Genomic DNA, 26,259 nt, shown 5'->3' on the forward strand with positions numbered 1-26,259 from the left:
AAAGGATACTTAGGTCCACCCAAGACAAGAGTATAGTGGAAAAGACCTTGGATTCGGAACTTAAAGGATTGAAGTTTGAACTTGAGCTCTGCAGCTCTCTAGCTGTGTGACCACAGACAAATCAATGAACTTTTCTGAGCTTCAATTTCTTTCTCTGTAAAAGGGACGGGATTGGACCAGATGATCTCTTGGGTGTTGCTACTGTACATGATGACCAACCACAATTTCAAAGGACTCATGATCATACATGCTCTCCACCTTAATACAGAGAGCTAGTGGACTCAAGTTTCTTTCTTCCTGCACATGACTAATGCAGGAATTCATTTGGCTTGATATATTTATTTGTTACAAGCCTTTTCTTGCCTTCTGAATGGATGGAACAGAGGGAAGAAGTAGAAAGAAAAAAATTCAGAACTGAAACAAAAATAACACTGAAATTATAAACACTAAGCCTTTAAAATAAATAACTTCCAAGGGGAAAAAAAATCCACGCCTACTGATTTCTCTGAAAACAGCTTGCAGTGAATGTAAGTTCTAGTAAACACCTCCATCATATTCTGTTTGCTGGTTTTTCTCTCTAGAACAGAAGAGGTAATGGACTCATGAAAGAGGTCCAGAAATTTATTTAAAAGATAGTAAGGAAAACAAATGAAGTTTTTTCCATCACTGTTTATCAAGAGAATAAAAAGAATATATACAATTTGGGTGAATTTTCTTTCAACTCATATTATTATTGTCCAAGAAAAGAAGCCATGGGGTCATCCGGCCTCTGACGTTTCATCCTATAGGCCTCCATTTCCTCTTCAGTAGGCTCTCGAGTCTCATGCATGCTATTGTAGGGCCTCTTCCTCTCATCTACTTGCATGATTTCCTTGACATGGAGAAGGCGGGCCTCCTCAGCATTTAATGCCTATAGGGAAAAATAAAATAATAAATACTGGCATTTTTAGCATAAATCTATTTGCCTAGTAGTGGCAGCGCAGAATGGCTGCAGCACTGGGCACTGTGACATCAGAAACCACTCTGCTGGCAGAGCTGAAGGAATTCTTCAAATTCTAATTGGAACCAATTATTATTCAGCTTGCCCCATTGTTTTAGTTTGTAAAAGTTGATTCTCATTATGAATTTTTTCATTTGTTTTAACCCTTTTAGTTAATTTTAATGTATTTTTATTAAATGACAAAGACTAAACAGAATTTGTTTCTCTGATATGTTTTCCTAGGCTTGGCTTCGGATAGAAAATTACACTTCAGAAGTACTTACTTCAAGGCCAACAAATGAGATTTTTTTTAGACAGTTTGGAGAGATTGGGAGAATTTCATTTGTAAACATTCTAAAATTTCAGAAGTTAGACCTTCACAAAAAGCACACTCCTTAGGAATGAAGTTTAGGAGTTGCTTCATGGGCAGTTATGCAAAGGCACTGTACCTTTTTCAGTTTTTCATGTTTCTTCTTTTCTTCACCCTCACTATCAGAACTACTCTTCCTATGCTTCTTCTTCTTTTTCTTCTTCTTCTCCTCTTTCTGCTTCTCTTGGTGAAGCTTTGAGAAAGGATTAAGAAGTAGGGTTAATAGTATACTGAAAAAACACATGATGAAGCCAAATAATTTTGGTTTGAATCAAGTTGAGGAGGTTCCTTAATCTTTCATGAATATTTATATGAATTACTGCACATATCTGCTTTGAGAAAAGTGTTTTGTAAATTTTAAATTGCTGTATTAATGTGAACTGTTATCATATGCTCAAGAGAATTAAATGTTCACTTCTACCATTTATTTACAGATTGTAAAGAACATTTTTACCCTGTAAAATGAACAGAGCCATGACCTACCTCCATTAGAGTTTTTGGTCTGCTTGTTTGCTCTTCTCCTACAGTATCATCAGGAATATATTCATCTGCATTCTGTTTAATTAAAAAGGAAAACAAACTGCATTCAACTGGTATATCCTAATGAACAAACATCATGAGAAAAAGGAACTACCCACATCACTGTCCATCTAAGGATTATGTTTTTGATATGTCTGACTTATAGCTATTTACCATGAAATAAGCTGGGACTATAGCCTGGGTGGACATACATTATTGAGCAGAGGGATCAAACTCCTGCCTGTGTGTGGCTGTAATCAAATGAAAATATATCCAGGAAATTTTTAACAAAATAAAAAAATATATAATACAAGACAGAAAATGTTGGTTTGTGGTTTTCTAAGTCTATATGGAATCTACAGGAATCCAGATCATTCTATTTGAGCTTGATACCTCTGTGTTAGGACTGACCCTGCCTCTTGTATATATGACTGCAGCAAAGTTACAAATACTTTCATAGCTTCATAGCTGTAAAGTATGGACACTAACACTCATATCAATATGTTTTGGAACTGCAAAATATTAATCATGCCATTACAATCTTAGCTAATTGTATATTATATAGCCTTAGATCAGGAGAGAGACAGGGATTGCACTTGTTTCAGTGGCATAAAGAATTACTAGGTGAGGAAATGCCTTCTATCAATCCAAGTTGGTTTTGTCTTTACAATTTAATAGTCTGAGAGAGTTGCTTATGGGCACTGAGAGGTTAAACTTGCTTAGGATCACACAGTCAGCATATTTCAGAGGTAGGACCTGAACCTAAGTGTTCCCTGCTTCAGACTTGACTCTTTGTCCACTAATATCAATCTGCTTCTTTTTTAAGCTCATAAAGTAATTTTCTAGAAAAAAAAATCTAGAAAATGTAAAGACAGGCAATAAGAAGAGTGACCCTAACATTTAGTAATCAATCTGTAGTATTTCTAGAAAAAGGGATACTCACAGCGATTTCCTTCCCAGCTTCTCCAGTACAGTAGGAAAACTTAACAAAGGAATGACAGCACTTATATCCCCATCTACCTTCTTTCCAATAGGAACCCCAGATATGCTGTAGATGAGAAAAGACATTATTGAAAAACAAATGTATCATCTAATAAAACTTCATTAACTTGGGCTGGACTAAAATTAACTTATGCTTAGCAAACTGTTTCTATACCCGTGGGAAAAAGTAATAATATAATCAAGATTTTACTGAATATCTGAAATAGCACCAATATTGAAAATATTCTCAAATACTTATAAAGCATTCATTCTAACTTCTGTGAACCTTAGTTTCTCCATCTATGTCTCTGCCATCATAATCACTGCTAAAATCCCATGATTACTGTTTTGGCTCTCATCCTCCTTGACTGTTCTACAGCATTTGATATTACTGGATCACTTCTTCCTTCTCTATACCCTCTCTTCTCTAATCTTCTGTGACAATACATTCTCATGATATTTTTTTCCTTTCTTCTACTTTGACCATTGCTGGCTCTCCATCTTTTTAATTCCTCTTAAATGTGGGTACCCTCAAGGTTCTGTTGTTAGCCCTCTTTTCCACTCTCTAGATGATTTCATCCATTTCCATGGTTTCCATGAACAGTTCTATACAGATGACTTTCACAGAAATCACAGACTTTTGGAGTTGAATGGGATCACAAGAGATATATCTCCTAGCCCAAATCACATCAGAAAAGAAAAATACTATTTTGCCAAGTAGTCACCCAGCCTCTGCTTAACTAGATCTAATGAAGAGGAATTCCACTTTCATTTCATTTTTCAATCATGCTCATCATTAGCATGTTTTTCCTTATATCAAGGCAAAATCTGCTTCCTGGTACTGCTTATATCTCTATCATTTATAGCCAAGGAAATAAATCTAATTTCTCATCTATGTGATAGTTCTTCTTATCCTTGAACACGATTATGTCCTCCAAATTTCCTGTCAGTTCTCAACCTCAAGTACCATTTTTCAAGTCCCCATCTATCTCCAGGTTACTAAAATAGATTTCTAACTGGTCTTGTATATCACCTTTCCAATACATCCTTCACACTGCTGTCAAATAACCTTCCTAATGTATCACTTTGAACACATTACTCCTCTATTCAAAGATCTTTCCTGGCTCCCCATTTTTTCGAAAAGGAAATGATAAAAGAAGATAATTAAGATAATAAGATGACTAGAGATGGCTGCATAAGAATTGGAAAAGGATGTTTGCTTTGGAGAAAAAAAGATGTACAGGGACTATGATAACTGTGTCCAAATATTAGAAAATCATGATTTAAAACAGAGAATGGATTTGTTTTGATTCTCTATAAAAGAACAAACCAGGAGCAATGAGCAGAAGTTGCAGAGAAATAGGCTGTGTGGCCTGATATAAGTAAAAATCTCCACTGATTAGCTAAGATTAGAGATGTCTAAAAATGTAATGAATTGCTTGGGGAGATTCAGCAGAAATAAAACTAGCTAACATTTTAAGGTTTGCATAGTACTTTGCATTATGTCCTCTTACTGGATTTTATCTTGTGAAGTAGATGCTATTATTACTCCCACTTTACAGATGAGACAACTTGCCCAGGGTAGGTCACACAGTTGAGAAGTATACAGAGAATGATTTAAACTTAGGTCTTTCTGATTACGGGTCCTGGGTCCTATTCAATATGACTTCTTTTATGAATCCAGATTTTATGAACTTAGGTTATCTAAACTGAACTGAGCCTCATCATAACACAACCTTTCTATCAATCATCACATTCAGCTCTATCTCATACCTCTCTTCCTTTTCACAGATGAATTCCCAGAAAAAATTGTTAACATCAGTTGCTTCTACTTTCTCTCATTCTCTTTTCTATCCTTTGCCATTTGGCTTGTGACCTCAACATTCAAATGAAATTACTCTTTCCAAAGTAACAAATGTCCTGTAACTATAAAATTTGATGGCTTTTTCTTAATGCTCATATTTTTTTGGTCACTATAAAGCATGACAATTGGTTTTCTTATATATCTGATTGCTCCTTCTGTCTTTTTTGATACATCTTCTCCATATCATGCCTCCAATTGTGGATATACCTTCTGGGTCCTCTTCTATTCTCTTTTTATATTTTTTATTAGACAATCTCATCAGTTCTTTTTGCGTTAAATTATCATCTCTTTGTAGAAGACTCCCTGATCTATGTATCTTGTTCCCAAATTCTCTTCTGAGTCTAAATGTCTTTACTTTAACTATCTACTGGATATTTCAAACTGGATGTCCTGTGTCCTGTGAGCATCTCAAACATGATAGGTTCAAAACTAAACTTATTACCCTTCTTTCTAAAACCTACACTTCTTCTAGACTTCCTAGCCACGAGTACAAATCTCCTAGATTCTCTAAACTCAAAAATTATATTTAAGTCCTTATTCTTCCACACTCTACATATTCAATCAATAGCTAAATCTTTTAATTACTATCCACAGTATCCATAACATCACCTGTCCCCTTTTCTCTATGTTTTAATCCAGATATCGCACCCTCTCTCTGCCATTTTATTTTTTTGTTGAGATTATTACAAGAATCTCTTAATTGGTCTCCTTGACTCAACTCTCTCTCCTCTACAATCAAATATCCTTCCAAATGTCAAAGTAAGTTTTTACTAAAGCACAGGTCTGACTACATTACTACCATAACTCATTCAATTACAATGGCTTTCTACTGCATCCAAGATCAGATGCAAGCTCCTTTGTTTAGTTTTAAAACCTTTTACAACTCGACCCCAACTTTATAAATTATTTTCCTTTCCACACTCTACAGCCCAAGAAAACTGGCCAAACTGGTGTTCCCTAACACATAACATTCCATCTCCTGTCTTTGCATTGGCTATTCTTCATGCCTGGAATATACTTTCTTATCTCTACCTATTATTTCCTCTGGCTCTAATGCTGTTCTACATCGAGCCTTCTCTGATATTCATAGTCAGCAAAGATGTCAGTAAAGTGATGGTGTGATTGGGCTCTTAGACTAGTAAGATGGAAAGAGAAGCAAAGTTCCAAATATGGTATAATAATTAAATTGCTGGATAGGATAGTCTCTACATTTCATTTTCTAATAGGAGTTAATGAATTTCTTAAAACTACAACTGATATTCTTAGCATTATAGAGACATTAGATAAAATAGATAAATGTGAAAACATAGTTTGAGCTTACTGTATGATTGTTGATCCTGACATCTTCCTCATATTTAGAGCAGGCAATAGCTCTCTCTTGTCCTTTGATGATTGTTCCATGTCTTGAATATTCCACATAGTCTTCTGTTTGAGCTAAGAGTAATTCAGAGGGGGGAGCATCCAGATGTTCTTGACCTCCATACTAAAAAAGAAATTATGCCTGGTGAAGTATGCTCAAAGTTTTTATTCAAACAGATATTTAAGTCACCTTATATAAATTGGTAAAATCTAAAAAAAAAAAAAATTATTGAATTCTTCTCAAAAGAAAAAGAACAATGAAAAAATACAAAAGACAGAGAAAGGCAAATAGCACTGGATTTTTACCTACTTAATTGAAGATATTCTAGAGTAGGATAAAAAATTATAACTGGTAAAAATACTGACAAAATGAAAACATAAAAGCTAAGTTTATTAAAGTAAAAGTTTTTAGAATTTTGCTAACATGAATTTTTCTTGACAGTGTTATTAACTTCGATTTTGGCCCAAATTACCTTCTCTAGGATGCTTTCTTTCTGTTGTTCTTTGAAATCTTCTTTCTTGACTTTAAATGATTTATACAGTAACTCCAGTTTTGTTGGATCTGCTTGGAGATGCACTTCAGACCCTTTGTCATAAGCTTCCCAGGCAAACACTAAAATGAATGAAGATATTGGAAAAAATAACTTATTAGCTAAATATTGCATTTAGAAAACAAGAACTGAACAATTACGATGTACAGGCATAGCTAGGTGTCAAAGATGACAAGGTATGTAAAAGATGAAAAGGTATCTTCTAAAGGGCTTACAATATAGTTGTAAAAAGGGAATAACATTATATTTTGAATATTTACATGCATTATAGTGGTACTGGTATACATTTGGCTAGGATTATCATTTGACTTGAACTTCAAAAGTAAAACTTAAAATTTTCTTTGGCTAGTATTTCATTCATTAAAAGAAAGCAAGTCTTTTCTTATGAGAAAAACCTAACATCGTCAAGGTTTAATTTGATGAAAATACTTACACTGTGTTTGTGCCATTGAAATGGTATCTCCAGTGTATCGCACAAAATTGTCTCCTGCATAACTAACTCTACAAGAAAAAAACAGATTATTTAATAAGGCTGTCTTCTCTGAAAGGTAGGCTGCTTCTTTCCTGATCTAGTCATAACATAATATATTAATTTTAATGTAAGAGTTGACGACTTATCTCACCTTCAATTTGAAATACCCACTTACCCTGCAAGATACATACAAAATCAACTTTAGACATACTTACTCATCAGGATTCTTTCCTGCATTGGCATAGGGATTCTCTCGCATTGCTCTTGTTTTTGGATCATAGTAGGCAGAATTGGGATCTAAGTTTCTCAAGTACTAAAAAAGAGAAAAAGAAAACACTAATAGTACCATTTAGTTGTTCAGTAAGAACTTTTCAATTAAGTGGTGTGCAGCTGAAAAAAATCAGAGTATAGAATAGGTACAGCAAGATTGTGTGATAATCAATTCTGATAGACCCAGATCTTTACAGTGATCCAAGGCAATTCCAAAAAACTTTGTATGGAAAATGCCATCTGCACCCAGAGAGAGAACTATGGAAGTTGAATGCAGATTGAAGCATACTGTTTTTACTTTTTTTCTTTTGTCTTGCTTTTTTTTTTCTTTTTAAATGATTTTTCTCTTTTGTTCTGATTTGAGTTGGGTTTTTTTTTTGGTTGTTTTTTTGTGACTTGCTCAGGGTCACATAGCTTGTAAGTATTAAGTATCTGAGGCTGGATTCGAACTCATATTTTCCTGACTCTAGGGTCCGTGCTTTATCCATTGTCCAGCTGCTCCATTCTGATTTTTCTTTCCCAACAAGACTCATATGGAAATATGTTAAAAATAAATGTACGATTATAATCCATATCAAACTGAAGGGCGAAGTTTTGGAACTCAAAATCTTGCAAAAGTGAAACTTGAAAACTATCTTTACATGTAATTGGAAAAATGTGCTATTAAAATTTAAAAAAGACCATCAGAGTATAGAATGTGCAGCACTGAGGAGGAAGAGATATGGCTTAGATAGAGGCCTCAACATAGTCACTATTCTAGGTTCTCAAAACTCTTGCCTTGGAAATGTTCTTACTCCTAATAAAAAAAATAACCACAACTATATCAAAATTAATTCTTAATTAGAATCTTTAATGAGATATGAAATAAAAGAACTTAGAGCTTACTTTAGCAATGTCTTCTCTAATTCTGAGATTCCGGACAGTAATTCGTCTTTTAGAGTCAAAATTTTGTCCAGGCATATCAATGTCATCTGCATATTTATCTTCATCTTCATCTTCACTGTTATGGTCTCTTTCCTAAAATAGGACAAAGTTAGAAAATGATTAAGAAAAGAAGGATCAGGGTTTTATTTTAGGTTTTAGTGGGTCCATATGAACAATACCAAGTTAGTATCAACTAATCAAAAATAATTATTATAGTATCTAAATAATTTGTCGCAAACACTGTAAATACAAAGATAAAAGTGAGGTAATCCTGACCATCAAAGAATGTACCTTCTAATGGGAGAAACAAGACGTATAAACATAAAAGAATACAAAATACAAGTGTAGGAATCACACAAGTGATTTTATTGGCAAAAGTATCTCAAGATGAAGAAACTCCCTCCATCATTGCAGATTTACATCTTTTCTCTAACTTATAGCCTAAAAATTTGGTTAGCAGATATTTTGGCTCATGGCCTAGCCACCTTTTTTTTTTTTTTCCCCTAGGAATAGTTTTTAATATTTTTAGATATAATAAAATTTTTATTTTAAAATGAAAAAGTCATCTTAGCTTACTGTGCTCCTTCCCCATCGCTGCCTTTTATAACATCTACCATTTTTCAAAGCTCAAGTTAAGTACCACCTTCTAAATGAGGCCTTTATTGAATCCTGGCCTAGAGCACTAAGAGGTTAAGTGGCTTGCTTAACTTGCTTGCTTAAGAAACACACTTGAACCCAGATCTTCCTGGTTCCAGGATCACTTCTTTTTCTACTATACTACATGGTCTCTCTTAAATTCAAAGTATATATACACAAAGTAATTTTTTTGTGTGAGGATAACCTGGTCAGTATCAGGTTCCCTAGTATCAGGGAATCAGCAAAGGTCTTATTGACCTAAGCTATTTCAGAAATGGGAGATAAAGACACAAATATGGCATATAGATTACTGTAAATAAGATTTAGCAAGCTGGCCAATGTGGCTGCAGTACAGAATATCTGAAGAGAAACAATATGTACATGGAAGTAATGGGTAATGGTTTTGAAAAGGTAGTCTGAACATGGATCAGAAAGGGCTTCAGATGCCAAAAAGAGGAGTTTCTATATGATCCTAGAGGCAATATGGGGGCCCCTGGAACTTTGTGAGAAGGAAAATTATCTTGTCACTGTACTTTAGGAACATCACTTTGGCAGTCGTGTGGATGAAATCTAGAGAAGGAAGAGATCTGAGACAAGAAGAACAATTAAGAGACTATCTCAATAGTAGACCTGATCTGGGCTTGACTAGGTGGTAGATAAGGGGAGAGCAAGGGAAAGATTAGAGAGATTCCTGGAAATAAGATTGACAAAATCTGGTAACTGATTGGATAAGAAAATGAAGAGTGAAGAATAAATCTGAATTGTAGATCACACATGATGCCTTCAAAAGAAATAGAAAAGAAGAGAAAACAAATGAAATCTGGGATAAATATAACAAGTTCTGTTTTTTTAGTTATGAGATTCTATGGGACATCCAATGGATTGAGATATGTACAGAATATCCAGGTGGAGATAATCCAGACAGTTGGAGAAAAAGAGTAAAAGACCTAGTTGACTGGATAATATAACTTCACAATGGATTCAATCAACACAGTTAAATGACTTCCTTTAGCAATAATCAACAGTAGGCATATGGGACATGGAAGGCAGATGGTGAGGAGTAGTCAAGGATTAAGACCTAGAAAGGAATTAGTGGTAACAGGACAATGGGGCAAAAGATTGAAGAGGACATGGCACTGTAAAGTTGAACCAATTAACTCAAGAAATAAAAATTTGAAAGGAAGAAAGTGAAACTAGAGCAATAGCTATGATCTGGGAAAGTAGGTAGAGGTCTGGTGAGAACAAAGTCATGGGTTAGCAAAAATGAGACCCAGAGAAGAAATGGAAGGGCAAAAGGTTATAGCTAGAAGAATTTCCTAATTATGGAAATGAAACTCTTGTGGATGATGACACTGAATTCAAAGGTATGACCTTCTGTATGTGTGTATGTGTGGGTGCTAAGATGGAATGAAGTCAGAAGATGACAGGGCTGAGTATGCTGATGGGAAGTGAGGGTGTTTGAGGAAATAACATGTAAATCAAAATCCCTTAATATAAGGTCAGGTGTTGGAATAGAGAAGAATACAGTAAACCAGGTAATTAATGTCTTGATGAAGGACAGAAAATGATCTGGGGAGCAGGAGAAAACAGTCACTAGGGATTAGATCAGCTGATCTATTGGGAAGACATGAACCTTAAAGGTACAAAAAAGATGTGCCTACACCAACTTGACAGCAGGGATCCCCCTTTCTCCTCCCATGACTCCAGGGTTGACTGTATTGATGAGACTTCAGAGATGATACATTTAATACCAGGCATAAGAGGCAATGTCTTCTGGGGTAAGCAGGTTTCTGTGATTGCAAGATGGAAGGAATGTGAAAGGAAGTGGCCTAAATGATCTAAGTGGAGCCGTAGGAGAGAAAAAATTTTTTCTGGAAAGCAGGGGAGTGAAACGGGGTATAATGTTGTTTAAGGAGAACAGCAGAGCAAACATCAAGAAATCCATGATCTGGCTGGATCTGGTGTCCTAGCAGGATGGCTAGATGAATGCAACTCAGTTTAAGATCTGGTCATTTATAGGGTGTTGAAATGCTGTTTGATTTCCTCATATTCCAATCAACAGATAGGGAAGAAAACAACAAGTTAATATTTTTCTTAAGAAAATATAGACCAGTTACCACCCTACTTAGGAAATCTAAAACTACAGGTATGAATGAGAGACAATCTCTCCCTTGAGTTAACAGTAACTATGAAAATTCAGTGTAGATACAGTAATTTCTGAGACAAAAATTTCCTACCGTTTGAGAATTTGGTTCTTCTTCCCCCCACTGATGTTTTGGGGAATTCTGTATTAAGAAAAAAAGATTTTGTAATTTCTGAAAGTAGACATGTGATTACACAAACTATTACATTTCTAATATTAATAATATTATCTAATCATATTAATATCTACTGAGTCCTAAATTAGAACCAATAAGAATTCTAAATAGAACTATCATTACACATATTTTAACTGCATTATATTATGAACAATCAATACTATTTAAAATTGTTATCCTGAGCTAAATTATTTAAGTCTATTATTTAGACTTATTTATTAAAATTCTGTAACTCTCCCATGCAGGATTTATAGAAAGATAAGCATAAGAAATATAAAGAAAGAGAAAATAAATATCGCTTATAATAAGCACCAGTATAGTAAGTACCCAATAGGTGAGACTGAGGAGACATCAAAAAAATTATTACTCGATGCATGTTATGCTGTTCAGTTGCTTCAGTTGTGTCCAACCCTATGAGTCCATTTGGAGTTTCTGTTTGGCTGTTTTCCTTACTAGAGGGATCTGCCATTTTCTTTTCTGGATCATTTTATAGATTGGAGACTGAGGCAAACAGGGTTAAATATCATCCAGGATCACACAGCAAATAAGTGTCTGAAACTGGCTTTAAACTCATGAAAATGAGTCTTCTTGATTCCAAGCCCAGCACTATATCCACTGTGTTACCTAGCTGCCCTCCATGTATATAACTCAAATGTATACAATCAACTTATTGATTATCAAGTTTAAAAAGTTGACAGTATGAACTGAGTTTAATCATTGTACAGGCAGGCCTTATAATCATTAAAAGTTATAGTTAACTCAGATGTAATAGTTTCTAGGTTTAATTGTAAGGAATTTCCAGCATGTTTGTTAAAGATGACACATGTGGCTAGCTAGTGCTACCATATTCCTTTCTCTGCTTGGAACTGCTGCAAGATTTAGAAGTTAATTAAGGCAAAAATATTGAAAAGTTATCAAAAAATACCATTCAAAGATTTTGATAGTACTCTATATAGCTACAAAACAAAAAAACTCAAAAACCCATCTCATAATCTAAATGCCCAAATAAGATAATGGTTAAATACATTATAATACAATGATGTGATAATTAAATGATGTTTTAACTGAGACTTAGGTATATTTAAAAAAAAAAAGTTCCCTTTTCCTCTTTCTATTAAGTACAAAAAAAAAATTTACTTCAGTGGCTCCTGAATAAAAAAGGAGTTGGAAATTTTGTTTATTTTATAATTAGCAAAGAGTATAATTTCCTCTTTAACATTTTGCTTAATAACTTAAATGTCTATCTATGTTGCCAATTGTCTATTTTCTTAAAGTCATTGTTAACATACATAGTAATAAAAAATGCAATAATAAAAGCTATGAGATATTTTTCTTGTTTTCCCAAGATGTAAGGATTAAAATTGGTTCATTAGGTGCTATGAATACTTTGCAAAGTACTTAAAAATGAAAGCTACGATTTTATGTACTAAAAACAAAACTTGTATGAAGAGTAAATTGTGGGCAGTTTACTTTATAGAAAGGCTAACTAAACTTTTGTCAAATACATTTTCTTTGAAGTTAAGATATTCAATTACTTACCACCTGTTCCATTAACTTTCCTGAGGCTAATTCTTCCTGTAACTTCTGAGCTTTCAATGTACGTTTAGCCTAAGAACAGAAATATTTTATAAATCACAAAAAAAATGCAACCTTGTGATAAGCTGAAACAAACAAAAAACATATAAAAACATGTAAGTAGCACTTTTACTATTTTCAAAAGTCAGATCATATGATTTTCTACCTGTCTAAAAACATTATGATTATAATTACAAAATGAACTACAAGTGTAGGCAATTTCTAACTTATCTTCATCTATCAGTTCCTCAATTTAGACACTAAAATAAACACCTAAAAAAAGAAAAAACAAAATAATCATGCTGATTGAATTTAATGTCATTTACTAATTGGGTAAATCCACTATTACTACTACTAACTTAAAAATGAAACATAACAGCTATATATAATCTTAGACATATCCTCTGAGTTCATTCTGTTTCGTTAATACAGAATGTGGAAGAGAATACAAAATGTATATTCATTCATTAAGGATTATGGAAAATCAGAGAATTTTACTCACAAGGTCAACTTTGGCATATTCTTCCACAATCTTCATATGTTCCTCTGAGTTGTAACCATTCCAGCGATCCCTTTTACCATCATAATCAAACATAAGTTGAGGTTGTATATGTTCATCTGGTGCTATGTTAGTTCCTGTGAATTTGGCACCAACACGCCTAGGTCTCTGAAAAATAGATACAATTATTTAAGAAAAGATAAAATAATGCTATCAGAAACTTTCACCTCATCTTTCTCTTACATAGATTGGAATGACAATAACACCCTACACAGAATAACTGTTATTAACTTTGTCTGACCAATGACCACTTTTTGTTCATTTGGAATTTTCTGATGATTTTGATCATATTTTCTCAAAACATACTTCTGTTCACTAAAGAGAATGTTACAAAAACCATTTTCACCAATTCTCAAAAAAAAAACAAAACAAAAAAGACAGAATCTTTGGCAATATTCATTGCCTTCATTATAAAGCTTACCTCAAAGCAATCTTTTTTTTTGTGTGTCATAGCCCCACAATTTTCACATGCTCCTTTGCGATATTTTGTAGTCACAATATTCTAAAAATGCAAACAAAATATAAAGAATTAATTCTATCAAGATATATATTGTAAAATAATGTTTTTGGAACATACGCTTCAATATGTCTCTCATAACAATGGTACCCTAAAACACTGAAATATCCCATATGATAAAAGTAAAATATTGTTGGAAAATTATTAATTTGGACAAATTAGAAAAAAAATCCTTAAAAGAAAAACAATCTGCTTGAAATTTGAGGCATTTACTATGAAGGAAAGTCTGAAGATTTTGGCAACATGACCGAATAATGAAAGCCTATAAGCTTTATGAAATTTATAAAATTTTATCAATTTTAAATTTCCAAACATGATTGTTTTTTAATTATTTCTTAAAAATATTTTAAAGGGGGCATATTAGGTTTATGATTTAAAATTTTTCTAATACCCATAGGTCACATACCTCCTTTACACCTCTCTTATACCATTCTCCAGATGAACTGTACTCTTTTTGTTTCTCAGGTTGGGGTCTCTGATGCTTTAGTGTGGGTCTTTTTGATGGATCTATATACCATGGCACAGAGGAGATGTACTGAGGAATATGAGGATTGATATCTCTATGATGAAATAGAAGTTAGAAAGTTTAACAAGGGAAAAAAATTAATGTAAGTTTAGTATAAATATACCTTTCAAGAAAACTTAAATACTTACTTTCCTTCTTCATCCACTTCAGCTGGGGCATTACCCAGCTTTCTCTGTTCTTCTAGCTCCTTCTTCTTTCTCCAGTCTTCCCTTGTCATTTTCTTTGGCTCTTCCAAACCCATGTCACTTGATCCCCCCGGGGGGCCAGAATTTATTGCTTCTGAAACAGCAGCCGACATGGTCCTAATTATCTACAAGGAGGAAAAATAACTTAGATTTGATGGAGATTGATTTTTATTTTATCATTGTTTAAGCCACTTGAGTACATGCCAATAATTAATAATCCAGATTCCTTCATACTAGTAGCACAGGTATATTGATGGAAGTCTTCCACTGATTTCACATACCTACAATACTTATTATACATGTATATAAGTATATATACATATGTATGTGCATACAGACAGGTACACACACACACACACACATGTGTATGTGTATCTGAAGCTATAAACCTGTACACAAAGTCACTACGAACAATTTAGAGCGTTAGAAGCAAATTTAGAGATTATCTGGTTGAATGCCTTTATTTTACAGATGAAGAAACTGGGATCAAGTGAGGTTAAAACACTTGTGCAGAAGGCAGATAGCGAAGTTGCCCTGAGGAGTCAAGCCTGGTGTTCTGAATTTAAGTCATTCTCTCTCTTTTTTTAAGTGTTTTTTTATTTTTTATTTTTAATTTAACAAACACCAAATAAAATAAACAAGTCCAGTTACAAAGTAAAACAAAAAGAGGACTGTACATAAAATAGCAAATGGGGTGTGTATGTGTGTGTATATGTATTCTGGACTTCCAATTATTCTGTGCATTTAAACAATGTTTCAATGACCCTCTTTTCTTTATTTTTGTTTGCTACATTTTTTCCCTTATGTCATTCTCCTTAAACCAAGCTGTCTTCCTCCTCTAAATTGAGGTACCTCTCATATGCCCCTCTCGCTGCCCACCCTACGAAGGCTTAGCAATGATTGTCTTTTTTTTAACCAATGTACCAAATGCACACTTAGTCCTGACTATGGTATCTCTGTGACTGATGCTGACAGAATAGAAGGGTCAGAGTAGTGAGAATCCTTATAATAATTTTAATAAACATTTCATTATTTCCCAGCACGTGTAAAACTATGTATAAGGAGCTGGTAGAGGCAGTATTAGAGACATAAAAGAAAAAGACTGTGCTGTCTACATCAAAGAAAGTCAAATACTAATGAAGGCCAAGAAGGAAGAAGTAATGTACAAGCATGAGAGATGGCTTAAAGAAACAAAATGAATCAGAAATATTTTCAGAGGTCATCTTGTATCTGACACTTGTATCTGACAGTGAATCCCCTGCTGCAGGAATGTCAAACATTGTCCACAACATTATACATGTTGGGTAGTCAGCCCAAAAGAAATTAAAATATAATTGTGAAATATTTAACAAATTAGTTAAAATACAATAGAACATAATGTTAATATGTAGTTTTTGAAATCCCTATGAGATCCCAGGGATCCTTAGATTAATGACCTTATTTCTACATCAACAAACTGTAGGCTAATCTTGAGTGAGGGAAAACCAATGACAGGCAGGGATAAGAAAGTATAGCATAAAATTAAGGAAGGGAAATAGTACAAAATAAAGCTGTGAATATAAGTTGGAGCCAGAAGTCAAATAGACCTTAACCATTAGGCTAAAGAATCTGCATTTTTGTGGGCAGTGAAAACCACTGAAAAAAAGGATCAAAAGTGTAAAGTAATATACAGGATGATTATACCAAAACAAATGGAAAGAACAATAACAACAACAACAACAACAACAACAACAAAACCATCTGCATACTGTGTAAGTATAATGTTATCTTCCTCTCATATTTGTAGAGGTAGACAAATTAGGGGGGGTGGGAATATTGTATAAATTGTTAAGACATGGTTTTCAATCAATAAGCACTTATTTAAACACCTATTAGATATCAAACATTGTACTAGGAACCAGGGCTACAAAGACCAAAAAAAAAAAAAAAAAAAAAAATCAAGGGTTGGCTGATTTTGTTGAACGGTTCCCCACCTTGTTCTTTAATCTTTGTCCCAGAGGATGTGTGGGAGGAAAATATTTGGAAGTTAAAGTGATATAAAATAAAATAATAATTAAAATTAAGATTTTAAAAAGTCAATAGTGTATATGACTTGATAGCCACAAAGATGTGATATTTTGGGACTAAGTTTAAATGAAGTCTAGTCTCTAAGAAGATGAAGTGGTAGTCTCTTTGTATTGTCCCCTGTTCAGATTATATCTGGAATACTGTTACAATTCTGAAGACTATATTTTAGGAAGACTATATTGACAAACTGTTCCCTAAAAAAGTCCTGATCCAGTGACTTATTACCAAATAGTAGTGACTCTGGGTTATTTAAAGAGTAGCCAGAGAAGCTCAATGTCTGGCAGATTTATCAAATTAGAAAAGCTTCTCTAAATACAGTTCTAGCAGTAAGTTCCATCTGCTGTTATAAGGACAAATTTACCTAAGTTCAGGAGGAACAGGAGCAGAAAAGGGGACAATGGCTACTAAGTATCATATGAGTTTTAGAGAATCTAAAAACATTAATTTAGCTGCTAGCACTTTCCAAGTATGAAATCTTTGTCCAATAATAATAAACTGACAAAATACTGGAAAAACTGTATCATTCATAATGTCACTCATGTTATAAATTAAAACCACAAAAAAATTGTTTATGAATGGAAGGATGACTCACAGATTTCTTTCTCCTTAGGGAGGTGATACAAGAGTTAGCTTTATAATGTAATCAGAAAAGAAACATTATTTCATGAGGCAATTTGCTATATTGCTTTGCTGTGTTTATTATGAGCACTTGAAAAAAAAAGACCACAAATATAATTAATTATGTGGGACAAATCTATTTCAGGAGATGAAGCAGTAGAAAAAGCCTATAAAAAATTTAAGATCCTTGAAACCAAATTAACATATACTTTCATGTACAAAGAATTCAAAGCAATGATGGGCACTGAGCAGAATGGCAAAAAGTCTCGAAAAACATGATTCAACATTATTAATCAGAGAAATGCAAATTAAGACAACTCTGAGATACCACTACACATCTGTCTGATTGGCTAGAATGACAGGGAAAGATAGTGCAGAATGTTGGAGGGGATGTGGGAAAACAGGGACACTGATACATCGTTGGTGGAATTGTGAACACATCCAGCCATTCTGGAGAGCAATTTGGAACTATGCTCAAAAAGTTATCAAACTGTGCATACCCTTTGATCCAGCAGTGTTTCTACTGGGCTTATATCCCAAAGAGATACTAAAGAAGGGAAAGGGACCTGTATGTGCCAAAATGTTTGTGGCAGCCCTGTTTGTAGTGGCTAAAAGCTGGAAAATGAATGGATGCCCATCAATTGGAGAATGATTGAGTAAATTGTGGTATATGAACATTATGGAATATTATTGTTCTGTAAGAAATGACCAGCAGGATGAATACAGAGAGGACTGGTGAGACTTACATGAACTGATAATAAGTGAAATGAGCAGAACCAGGAGATCATTATATACTTCAACAACGATACTGTTTGAGGATGTATTCTGATGGAAGTGGATCTCTTTGATAAAGAGAGCTAATTCAGTTTCAATTGATCAAGGATGGACAGAAGCAGCTACACCCAAAAGAAAGAACACTGGGGAATGAATGTAAACTGCTTGCATCTTTGTTTTTCTTCCCGGGTTATTTATACCTTCAGAATCCAATTCTCCCTGTGCAACAAGAGAACTGTTCGGTTATGCACACATATATTATATCTAGGGTATACTGTAACCTATTTAATATGTAAAGGACTGCTTGCCATCTGGGGGAGGGGGTGGAGAGAGGGAAAAATCGGAACAGAAGTGAGTGCAAGGGATAATGCTGTAAAAAGTTACCCTGGCATGGGTTCTGTCAATAAAAAGTTATTTAAAAAAAATTAAATTAAATTAAAAAAAAAAAGAAAAATATGATTCAAGATTAAGAAATTAAGAGTCTAAAGGCCTAGAGATGACAAAGAAACTTCACGTTTACATACTATGAAGTCCTTTAATAAGAGACTTAAAAGAAATTAGATATAATGAGCACCAATCAAAATAATAAAAAAGAAACTATTATCTTTGGAAATAACTGGTTTAATGATACTGTAGTCAATTCAGCATCAGTTATTTGTATTCAATAAGATCATCAAATAATGAGTTAAGGTTAAATTGACATCAAACTAGAATAAAGAATAAAGATAAAAAGATGTTGCATTCCAGGGGTCTTTTTATATCATGGACCCTTCTGGCACTCTGATAAACCCATGGACCTCTCTTTGCAATAGCAACAATAATAGTTAACATCTATATAGAGTTTTGCAGATATTATCTTATTTTATCTTCATAATTCTGGGAGGTAGGTACTTATCTCTATTTTACAGATGAGGAAATCAAGGGAAACATAGGGTTAAGTGACTTTGTCTGAGTCATGCAGCTAATGAGAATCTGAACTCAGGTATTTTTGACTTCTAGTACAACACTTAATCCACTTCAACATCTAGCTGTCTTTATAAAATAAAATACAAAGGAAACAAAATATATTAATAAAAGTACATAATTTTCTCCCTATACAACTTCATAGACACTCCCCTCTTCTAATCTATCTAAAGGACTCAATGAAGGTTCACAGGCATCAGATTAAGAGTTCCTGTCATATATAAGTTAGAACTTTGCAAAATAGATCTATTTAAATTAACTACTGACTCTAAAAAAAATAGGTAAAGGAAAAACGAGGAATAAATCTGTTGGTATCTTTTATAGTGTCTATTCTTATCATTAATGATAGTTTTGGATCCTATCACTAAGTAAACGGTATGCTATATGAGGAAGCAGAAATCAAACTTATAAAGACGAGTTTAGGAAAAGTAACTGGACATGAATAAACAATACACTACAGAGGAAATCTATGCTTAAGATAATACAAATTTAAAGGTCCTAATCAATCAATATTGGGAAATGCAGGTATTGTTAAAAAAAAAAAAGTGATCAATACAAATTTTAAAAAAGTTTAAGGCAACCAAAAGATGTCATTATCTATCAATTCATATACCTATTTTCTCATATCTATAAAATATTTATGAAAATGACATGCACAATATCAAAAGTTATATTTGATGAATGTTTGAGAAAGGAATAAATTAGACTTTTATAGATTATTTCCTATAGCTGAACACACCATTTGATTAAGGATGACAAAATTCTATTATGACGAATGACTATATATAAAATAACAATATTTGGCAGCTTCAATACTTCTCTAAAAAGGTATCTCCTATACATATATTATTCCATATATATATATATCTATTATATATGGAATATAATATATAATATATATTCCATCTGATAGATAAAATCACAGAAGATAACTTTGTTCAATAAGCCTCTTAATATAAAAAGAAAACAGGGTAATAGGAAAAGATGCATGACAAGATGTTCATCATTGTTTGCAGGATATATTTTGAGAAATGCAGATGTCTGGGAGATTTCCTATATGTGGTGAGATTCTCCAGATTAGTTGTCAAACATGGGTCAACTACAAATCACACCCCATTTGAATGCTACTAGAACCAGATTAAAATGTAATTGGGGAATGTTTTCTAAATAAATAAAAATACAATAAAGTAGATAATATAACATTTTAAAACGAAGTCAATATTTGACCAGAGGGACTGGATTAATGGTATTAATGGTATCCATTTCTATTTGAGTTTGACACCACTGCCCTAAATTCTCCTGTTATAAAAGAAATTAAGCTTATAGCAACTTGTCCTGGAACACTGAAACCTTCATGAAATAAAATTGGTTTGGCAGTTTATAAAGAAAAATCAAGGGAATGAAAAATTCTTACTGGTCCTATTACAATGGATAGTTGGATTGAATAAATCTCTAAGTATCTACATTCTGGAAAAGTACTGCATATAAGACAGTAGGTGATGCACAAAGATGCAGGATTGTGGACTGAATTACTTTTGGGAAATTGCAATTTATTCAATAATTACCAGCTAATACCTTGTCACAAAAACCACAATTTATAAAAAAAACCACAATCTAGTGATCTTATATAACTTCAAATCACAGAACACTACGATTGTTAAAATTCTGTGTTGTAGACAAACCAAAGAAACAATGGGAAAAAATATGACTGGAACATCTACGTCAATGTGATACTCATCCTTCTTAATGAGCTGGACTATATCTGGGAAATGGTAAACAAAGGAGCAAGATTTTAGAAAACTTGGGTCTAAGCTCAGCTATGCCAATACATAGGTCAAATAATCCTGGGAAAATTCCCTCCTTAAGCCACTTCTTTGATTCTTAATTTTATTTAAGAATTAGGTAAGACTGGACCTAAGCACATCCCCAAGGTGTAGTTAGTCATACAGCTTCTGCTGCTCACCAGTTCACATGATTTTTCTTTTCCCATCTCTGTGTATAGGCATACATAGGCTGCCCTTCATGCATGATATATACTCCTTGCTCAATTCCACTTCTCTTCTTTCAAAGTGCTGTAAAGTTTGCAAAAGCTAACTTTGTTATCCTGAATTCTGAGGACCTCATATTATCCTCACAACTACCCCCATTTTACAGATGAAGAAAATGAGGCAAACAGAAAGTTAAATTGTTTACTACAGTTAACAGCTTGATGCCAGATCTGAACTCAGGTCTTCCTGACTGGCTATCTTCCATGCCTAAAATACCCTCCTGTTTCCTCCCTGAAGTCCTTTAAATCACAATTAAAATGCTACCTTCTATAGGAAGCTTTCCCCAACTCCTCTTAGCTCCAGTGCCTTTCCTGTTAATCATTTCCTTTTTATCCTATACTATATACAGTTTGCTTTTATGTATCTGGTTTGCATGTTGTAGCCTCCATTAAAGTGAGTACATACAGTGATACAGTACACAGCTTTGTCTTCCTGATTCAAATGGGACTTCAGATACTAATAAACTGTATGAGCTTGGGCAAGTCACTTAACCCTATTTGCTTCAGTTGGAAGTCACTCTAATATTTTGCCCAAAACAACAATAACAACAAACCCAAGGGGTGTCAGGAACGATTCACAGCTTTTGCTTCTTTTCGTACCCTCAACTCAGAGGGCCCCCTTCCTCTCAACCCCCTCTCCCCAGTTCTGGACCTCTGAATGTAGAACCTGGAATGGGTTCCAGTGTAAAAGGCACTGACTCTGGAGTGAGAAGCTGTGAATCTTGTCCAACAAGGCTTCCTGACAGCAGACCTGACACTATCCACTACGAACCTTAGCTGTCAAAAGATCTGAGTTCAAATCCCTACTCGAACATTTACCAGCTCTACATCTGCCAACCTTACCTGGTTGATGTGTTAAGTTTCCTCAATAGCATAGGGGAGTGGGGAGCAGAGCGTGGGGAAGTTTATTCCAGATTCCTCGAGGATTCCCCCAGACCCACGACGCTAGGAGGCTCGTCTCCTCACCCCGGGTTCTCCACGGGTCTTCAAGCCAGTTCTTTCCACTGCCTCATGCCCAATTCAACCTTCTTGCCCCAGAGATCACTGGGAAAAAAGGAAGAAAAGCCACCGGTTCGAGGCCCTCCGGGCCCGGAGCAGAAGCCGGAAGCTCCGGGATCAGCTCTAGTAATCGCCGTCCCCCGATACCCTCCCCCCGGCAGCTCAGGAACAATCACCTGGCGGAGTCCCTGCGTCTGTCGAGCGGAAGACCCCAGAAAAATGACTCGTTGCAGTAGTCGTCACCGACCCCAATCAGGACCCGGAAACACTTCTACGGCGGCCAAGCTTTGTTTACATCCGGGAACATTCGGAGGCGTCCCACAAGCCACTGGGGCTAGGTATTTTAAAGAGACAGCAACGATGTGTTTGCACTCGCCGCCAAGGCAGATGCAGACATGCGCAGTGACTTTGAGAAATCTTCCCAAGCCCTCTTCCTCCTCCCCTTTCCCCGCCATCCTTTTCAGAAGTCCGCAGACTGAAATTTAATTTACTTAGTACCAAAAGTTCGCTCTCCTTGAAAGCTCAAGTATAATTTCACCAAGAGTGTGCTTAGTTCCCTAGTACTGATGCTTACTAGTGTTAATTACATCAGGGAAAAGAGAACCTCGCTTTATTTGTAATTAGGTATTAAGTACCAATTGGGGTGCTAGGTTTATACCTGCCGTGGGACATGCTTTCCTGGAGCTGTCAGGCAAGAGTCAGCTCAAGGGTTCTGCAAAACTAACAGGTCAAAAAAAGTCTAACGTAATCTGTGGTATTCCACATCCAAGGACCGACCCCTCGCTTCTGTAAAGGAGCTAAGGGAAGTATCTTCTTGAATTTTTACTTTGGGGCCACATTTAGTCATAATTTCACTTCTTCAGTGCTGATTCATTTGTTGTTGGTCTTCCTACTTATATTTTTGGTAATAATTGAAAGCCATTTCCTGTCATTCTGATCTATGTCTTGGACCCAGATGGCCCTGGAAGAGAAATCCACTTTGCCCAACCCTCATTAAAATCCAAATCACGTGCTTGCCTTAGAATCACCCCCCAATCTCACCATCCTCTGAGAAGGAAAAACAAACAACATTATTGTATTGTATGGGCTGCTCGGTGGCTCAGTGGATAGAACGCCAGGCCTGGAGTCAGAAAGATCCTAAGTTCAAACTCAATTCCAGATACTAGTTTCCAGGGTGACTCTGGGCGAATGAATCACTTACGTCTGCTTGCCTCGGTTTCCACATTTTTAAAATGACACGGAGAAGGAAATGGCAAACTATTCTAATATCTTTGCCAAGAAATCCTCAAATGTGATCATGAAAAATTGGATACTACTGAACATCGACTTTGTACGTATTGCTCTGTTGGTTCTTACTTCACTTTGTATTGGTTCACTTTATGAGTTATGCTTGTTTGTATATATTGTGTTGCTAGTTCTTATTTTACTTTGTTTTGGTTTACTTTATTATGAGTTATGCTTCTTTGTATTAATCATGTTCATTCTTTCTGCACAGCAATATTCTGTTATATTCACTATTTAGCCATTCCCCAAATTGGGCATCTACTTTTTTTAGTTTTTTTTTTTTTTTTTTTTTTTTTTTTTTTTTTTACCATTAAAAGGGCTGCTATAAATATTTGCAGTTATATTATCCTTGATAAATCTGAGTTGGTCCATACTTTCCATTGCTCATCTCTTTTTCCTCTTATACTTGCACATATGCATCTATACCACCTGTTGTTACATGGCTCTGCATCATCATCTTTCCATAGAAAATAAGCAGCTCTTTCCTCTTTATAGACATTTACTCTTTTTTTTTTTTTGGAGGGGTGTTGCCCATGCCCCCTTCCCTTTTTATTTGTATAATTTGGCTTGGGAAAATTGAGTTTAAAAGAAAACTTTAAACCTTGAGACTCCAACTCCCCTTCATATACCGTTGTGTCACAGTGAAGGATAGCAAAGAAAAACATTGTCCAGGGGCTTGCTTCCCTATCTGTATCCTTGCCAGGGTGATCCCTCCCTCCCTCAGGACTTTGAGAATTGTCCTATGCCTTGCTATCTCCTCTCTTTGACATCTCCTGTCCTTGACAAGACAAGGAGATATAAGAATACAACTTAAACCTTAATAAGAACTTATATCTTGACAGGCTTGTCATTCCCTGGAATTATGCCTCCCATCCTCCCAATGTCCTTGCCTCCCTCATCAGCCTTTGTTTCCCTGTTCTGCCTTTGAAGTGTTTCCCAAAGATAACAACAGCTCAAGATGTTAGGCTAATAGCATACTCAGCTTCTATATTCTGCTTGCAAACCCTAGTTAGTTAAAACACTATATAAGCTCTGCGCTTCAATTTCTCTGGTACCATATGCTTTGGAAACATATTCCCATGCAGTTGGCTGGTTTGTTAAACTCTCTACTTTAAAATTAAACCAGTCTCTACTCGCCTCAGTTTATCTGATACTGATGTGGGTTGTGGTACCTTTAAGAAACTAGATTGATTTATTCCTCTCTGATTCCCAACCCCATCATATCAATTCAGGAAGCTAGGACCTTTGATTCACAAATCCTGGTCAAAAGCATCCCTTTGAATTCCAATAGATCTGGGCCTGTCCCTGCCCCCACCCGGATCTGAGCCAACTTGGGCTGTTCCAGCCCCCATTCTAATGATCTGCTCAGGTTTCCCAACCCCCACCAAGCAAACTCTAATCCTAACTGAAATCCAGTGAGGAGCTGGACTCCATCCATAGGCCCATTTAGCTAAATCTCTCATTATAAAAGAGTCAAGCTGGAGCCCTCTCTTCAAAGAGGGTCCAAATATGTCAGCACCATGCATGCCTGGCACTAAGGACTCTCTGTCCCCTGGAACACTTTTCTGTGCCCTCCTCTCTTTATCCTCACCTATTTCCTTAACTATACTTTAACCTTACTTCCAAACCCCATAATAAACCTCTTTTATCAATCTAGATGTTTCGGGCCTGTTAATTCCTTTACAGGGGACTCTTGTGCCTCTACTAGACCTCATTTAACTCTCCATCCTTGTGCTGAATCCAATGGGATTGCAGGGGAGCTCTATTCGACTCCCTGTACTCCGAACCTACCACTAGACCTCAATTAAACCCTAATTTCATTTAGATACCCATATCTAGATCTCATCAATACTACAGGGGGAAAGGGAGGAAGCACTTCATATCCATTATTTGGCTTTAACTCTTAAATAGTCATTTTTCCCTTTCTTTCTTATGTCAAATTTGTCCACTGTGAAATTCTATGAATAGATTAGGATTACTCTCTATTTCTTCAGACACTTCTTTTTTTTTCCTTTTATACAAAGCTCTTATTTCATTAAAACAACCATTACCTTAACAGCACTTATTTCTTTCTGATAATTTGAACAGGGGAGTGATAATTCTCAAGATTCTTTGCTTTCTCTTCTGGGAGGAAGATCAGTTTGTACTTTGAGAATAGATAGTAGTTTTTAAAAATTGTTTATACATAAAACTGCAAATCTCTTTTACATAGTTGGTTTTCTTTTTTAAGTATATAATAAATTCAACACATAACTTTTAAACTATCTTTATTTCATTTTGACCTTTTTTTATTCTGTATATTTATTTTAAAAATGCTTCAACAATCCTCTTTTCTTTTGCTCTTTTTCCTTCCAATCCTTATTCCTAACCAATATTCTTCTGAATGGCATAAACTGAGATAAGGAAAAGGAAAAAAAATGTGTTAATGACTAGTATTCTTAGTTTTTTGGCTCTGGTCCCTAGCTAATGGGAGAAAAGCTCAGGAGTGGTGGTAGTGGTGATGGAGGCTTCTACTTAGGGTCTACATAATCTTGTGTTGTGCAGTTTGCACTTTGCACTTCTCTACTGATACCTTGTCTGTTGGGAATTGCTCTTTCTTTCCAGATTGTAATAAATCCTTTTTTGCTTTTTACCTTGAGAGTCTCTGATTTTGATTTGGGTAAGGGTCACTGTCCCACATACTCCCAACCAGTATTTTCTGTTCTCACTGAAAAAAAGAAAAAAAATCGTTTGTAACAAATTTGTATAGTCACATAAAACAAATTTCCACATTAGCTATGTCAAAAATAATGTTTCTTATTCTGCAACTGGACTATATCACACACCTCTGTCAGGAAATATAATGCCTCAGTTTCCCTGAATTATTAACTATGCCCTGAATAAAATTATTATGGCCACACAC

At 34.9% G+C, this 26,259-nt stretch overlaps 1 protein-coding gene across 3 annotated transcripts; it reads right to left on the bottom strand.

Moving 5' to 3' along the window:
* Positions 1-607: 607 nt before the first annotated feature.
* On the bottom strand, positions 608-22,340 carry SLU7 (SLU7 homolog, splicing factor). Of its 3 annotated transcripts, XM_051978834.1 has the most exons (17): positions 22,250-22,340; positions 21,918-22,118; positions 14,549-14,730; positions 14,301-14,454; positions 13,799-13,879; positions 13,321-13,485; positions 12,783-12,851; positions 11,163-11,210; positions 8,251-8,382; positions 7,311-7,408; positions 7,057-7,124; positions 6,546-6,685; positions 6,035-6,196; positions 2,812-2,916; positions 1,833-1,904; positions 1,429-1,542; positions 608-910 (listed from the first exon to the last, which is right to left on the bottom strand). In XM_051978834.1, the coding sequence occupies exons 3-17, from the start codon at positions 14,716-14,718 to the stop codon at positions 731-733; spliced, it is 1,758 nt and encodes a 585-aa protein (XP_051834794.1). In that variant the 5' UTR covers positions 14,719-14,730; positions 21,918-22,118; positions 22,250-22,340; the 3' UTR covers positions 608-730. The 3 variants fall into 3 exon arrangements, with proteins under 3 accessions (XP_051834794.1, XP_051834795.1, XP_051834793.1); XM_051978835.1 differs by lacking the exon at positions 21,918-22,118 and having other exon boundaries at positions 22,250-22,336; XM_051978833.1 differs by lacking the exon at positions 22,250-22,340 and having other exon boundaries at positions 21,918-22,233.
* Between the last annotated feature and the right edge of the window lie 3,919 nt (positions 22,341-26,259).

The sequence above is a fragment of the Antechinus flavipes genome, chromosome 2 (assembly GCF_016432865.1).
Source record: "Antechinus flavipes isolate AdamAnt ecotype Samford, QLD, Australia chromosome 2, AdamAnt_v2, whole genome shotgun sequence".
Classification (NCBI taxonomy): Eukaryota; Metazoa; Chordata; class Mammalia; order Dasyuromorphia; family Dasyuridae; genus Antechinus; species Antechinus flavipes.

What these genes read in the sequence shown, in the direction of transcription:
- SLU7 (XM_051978834.1), bottom strand. Translation starts at nt 14,718, where the DNA reads ATGTCGGCTGCTGTTTCAGAAGCAATAAATTCTGGCCCCCCGGGGGGA. An exon ending in AATATGCCAAAGTTGACCTT is followed by an intron (nt 12,852 to 13,320) that starts GTGAGTAAAATT and finishes TTCTGTTCTTAG; the next exon opens with GCTAAACGTACATTGAAAGC. An exon ending in TTCAATGGCACAAACACAGT is followed by an intron (nt 6,686 to 7,056) that starts GTAAGTATTTTC and finishes CATTCATTTTAG; the next exon opens with TGTTTGCCTGGGAAGCTTAT.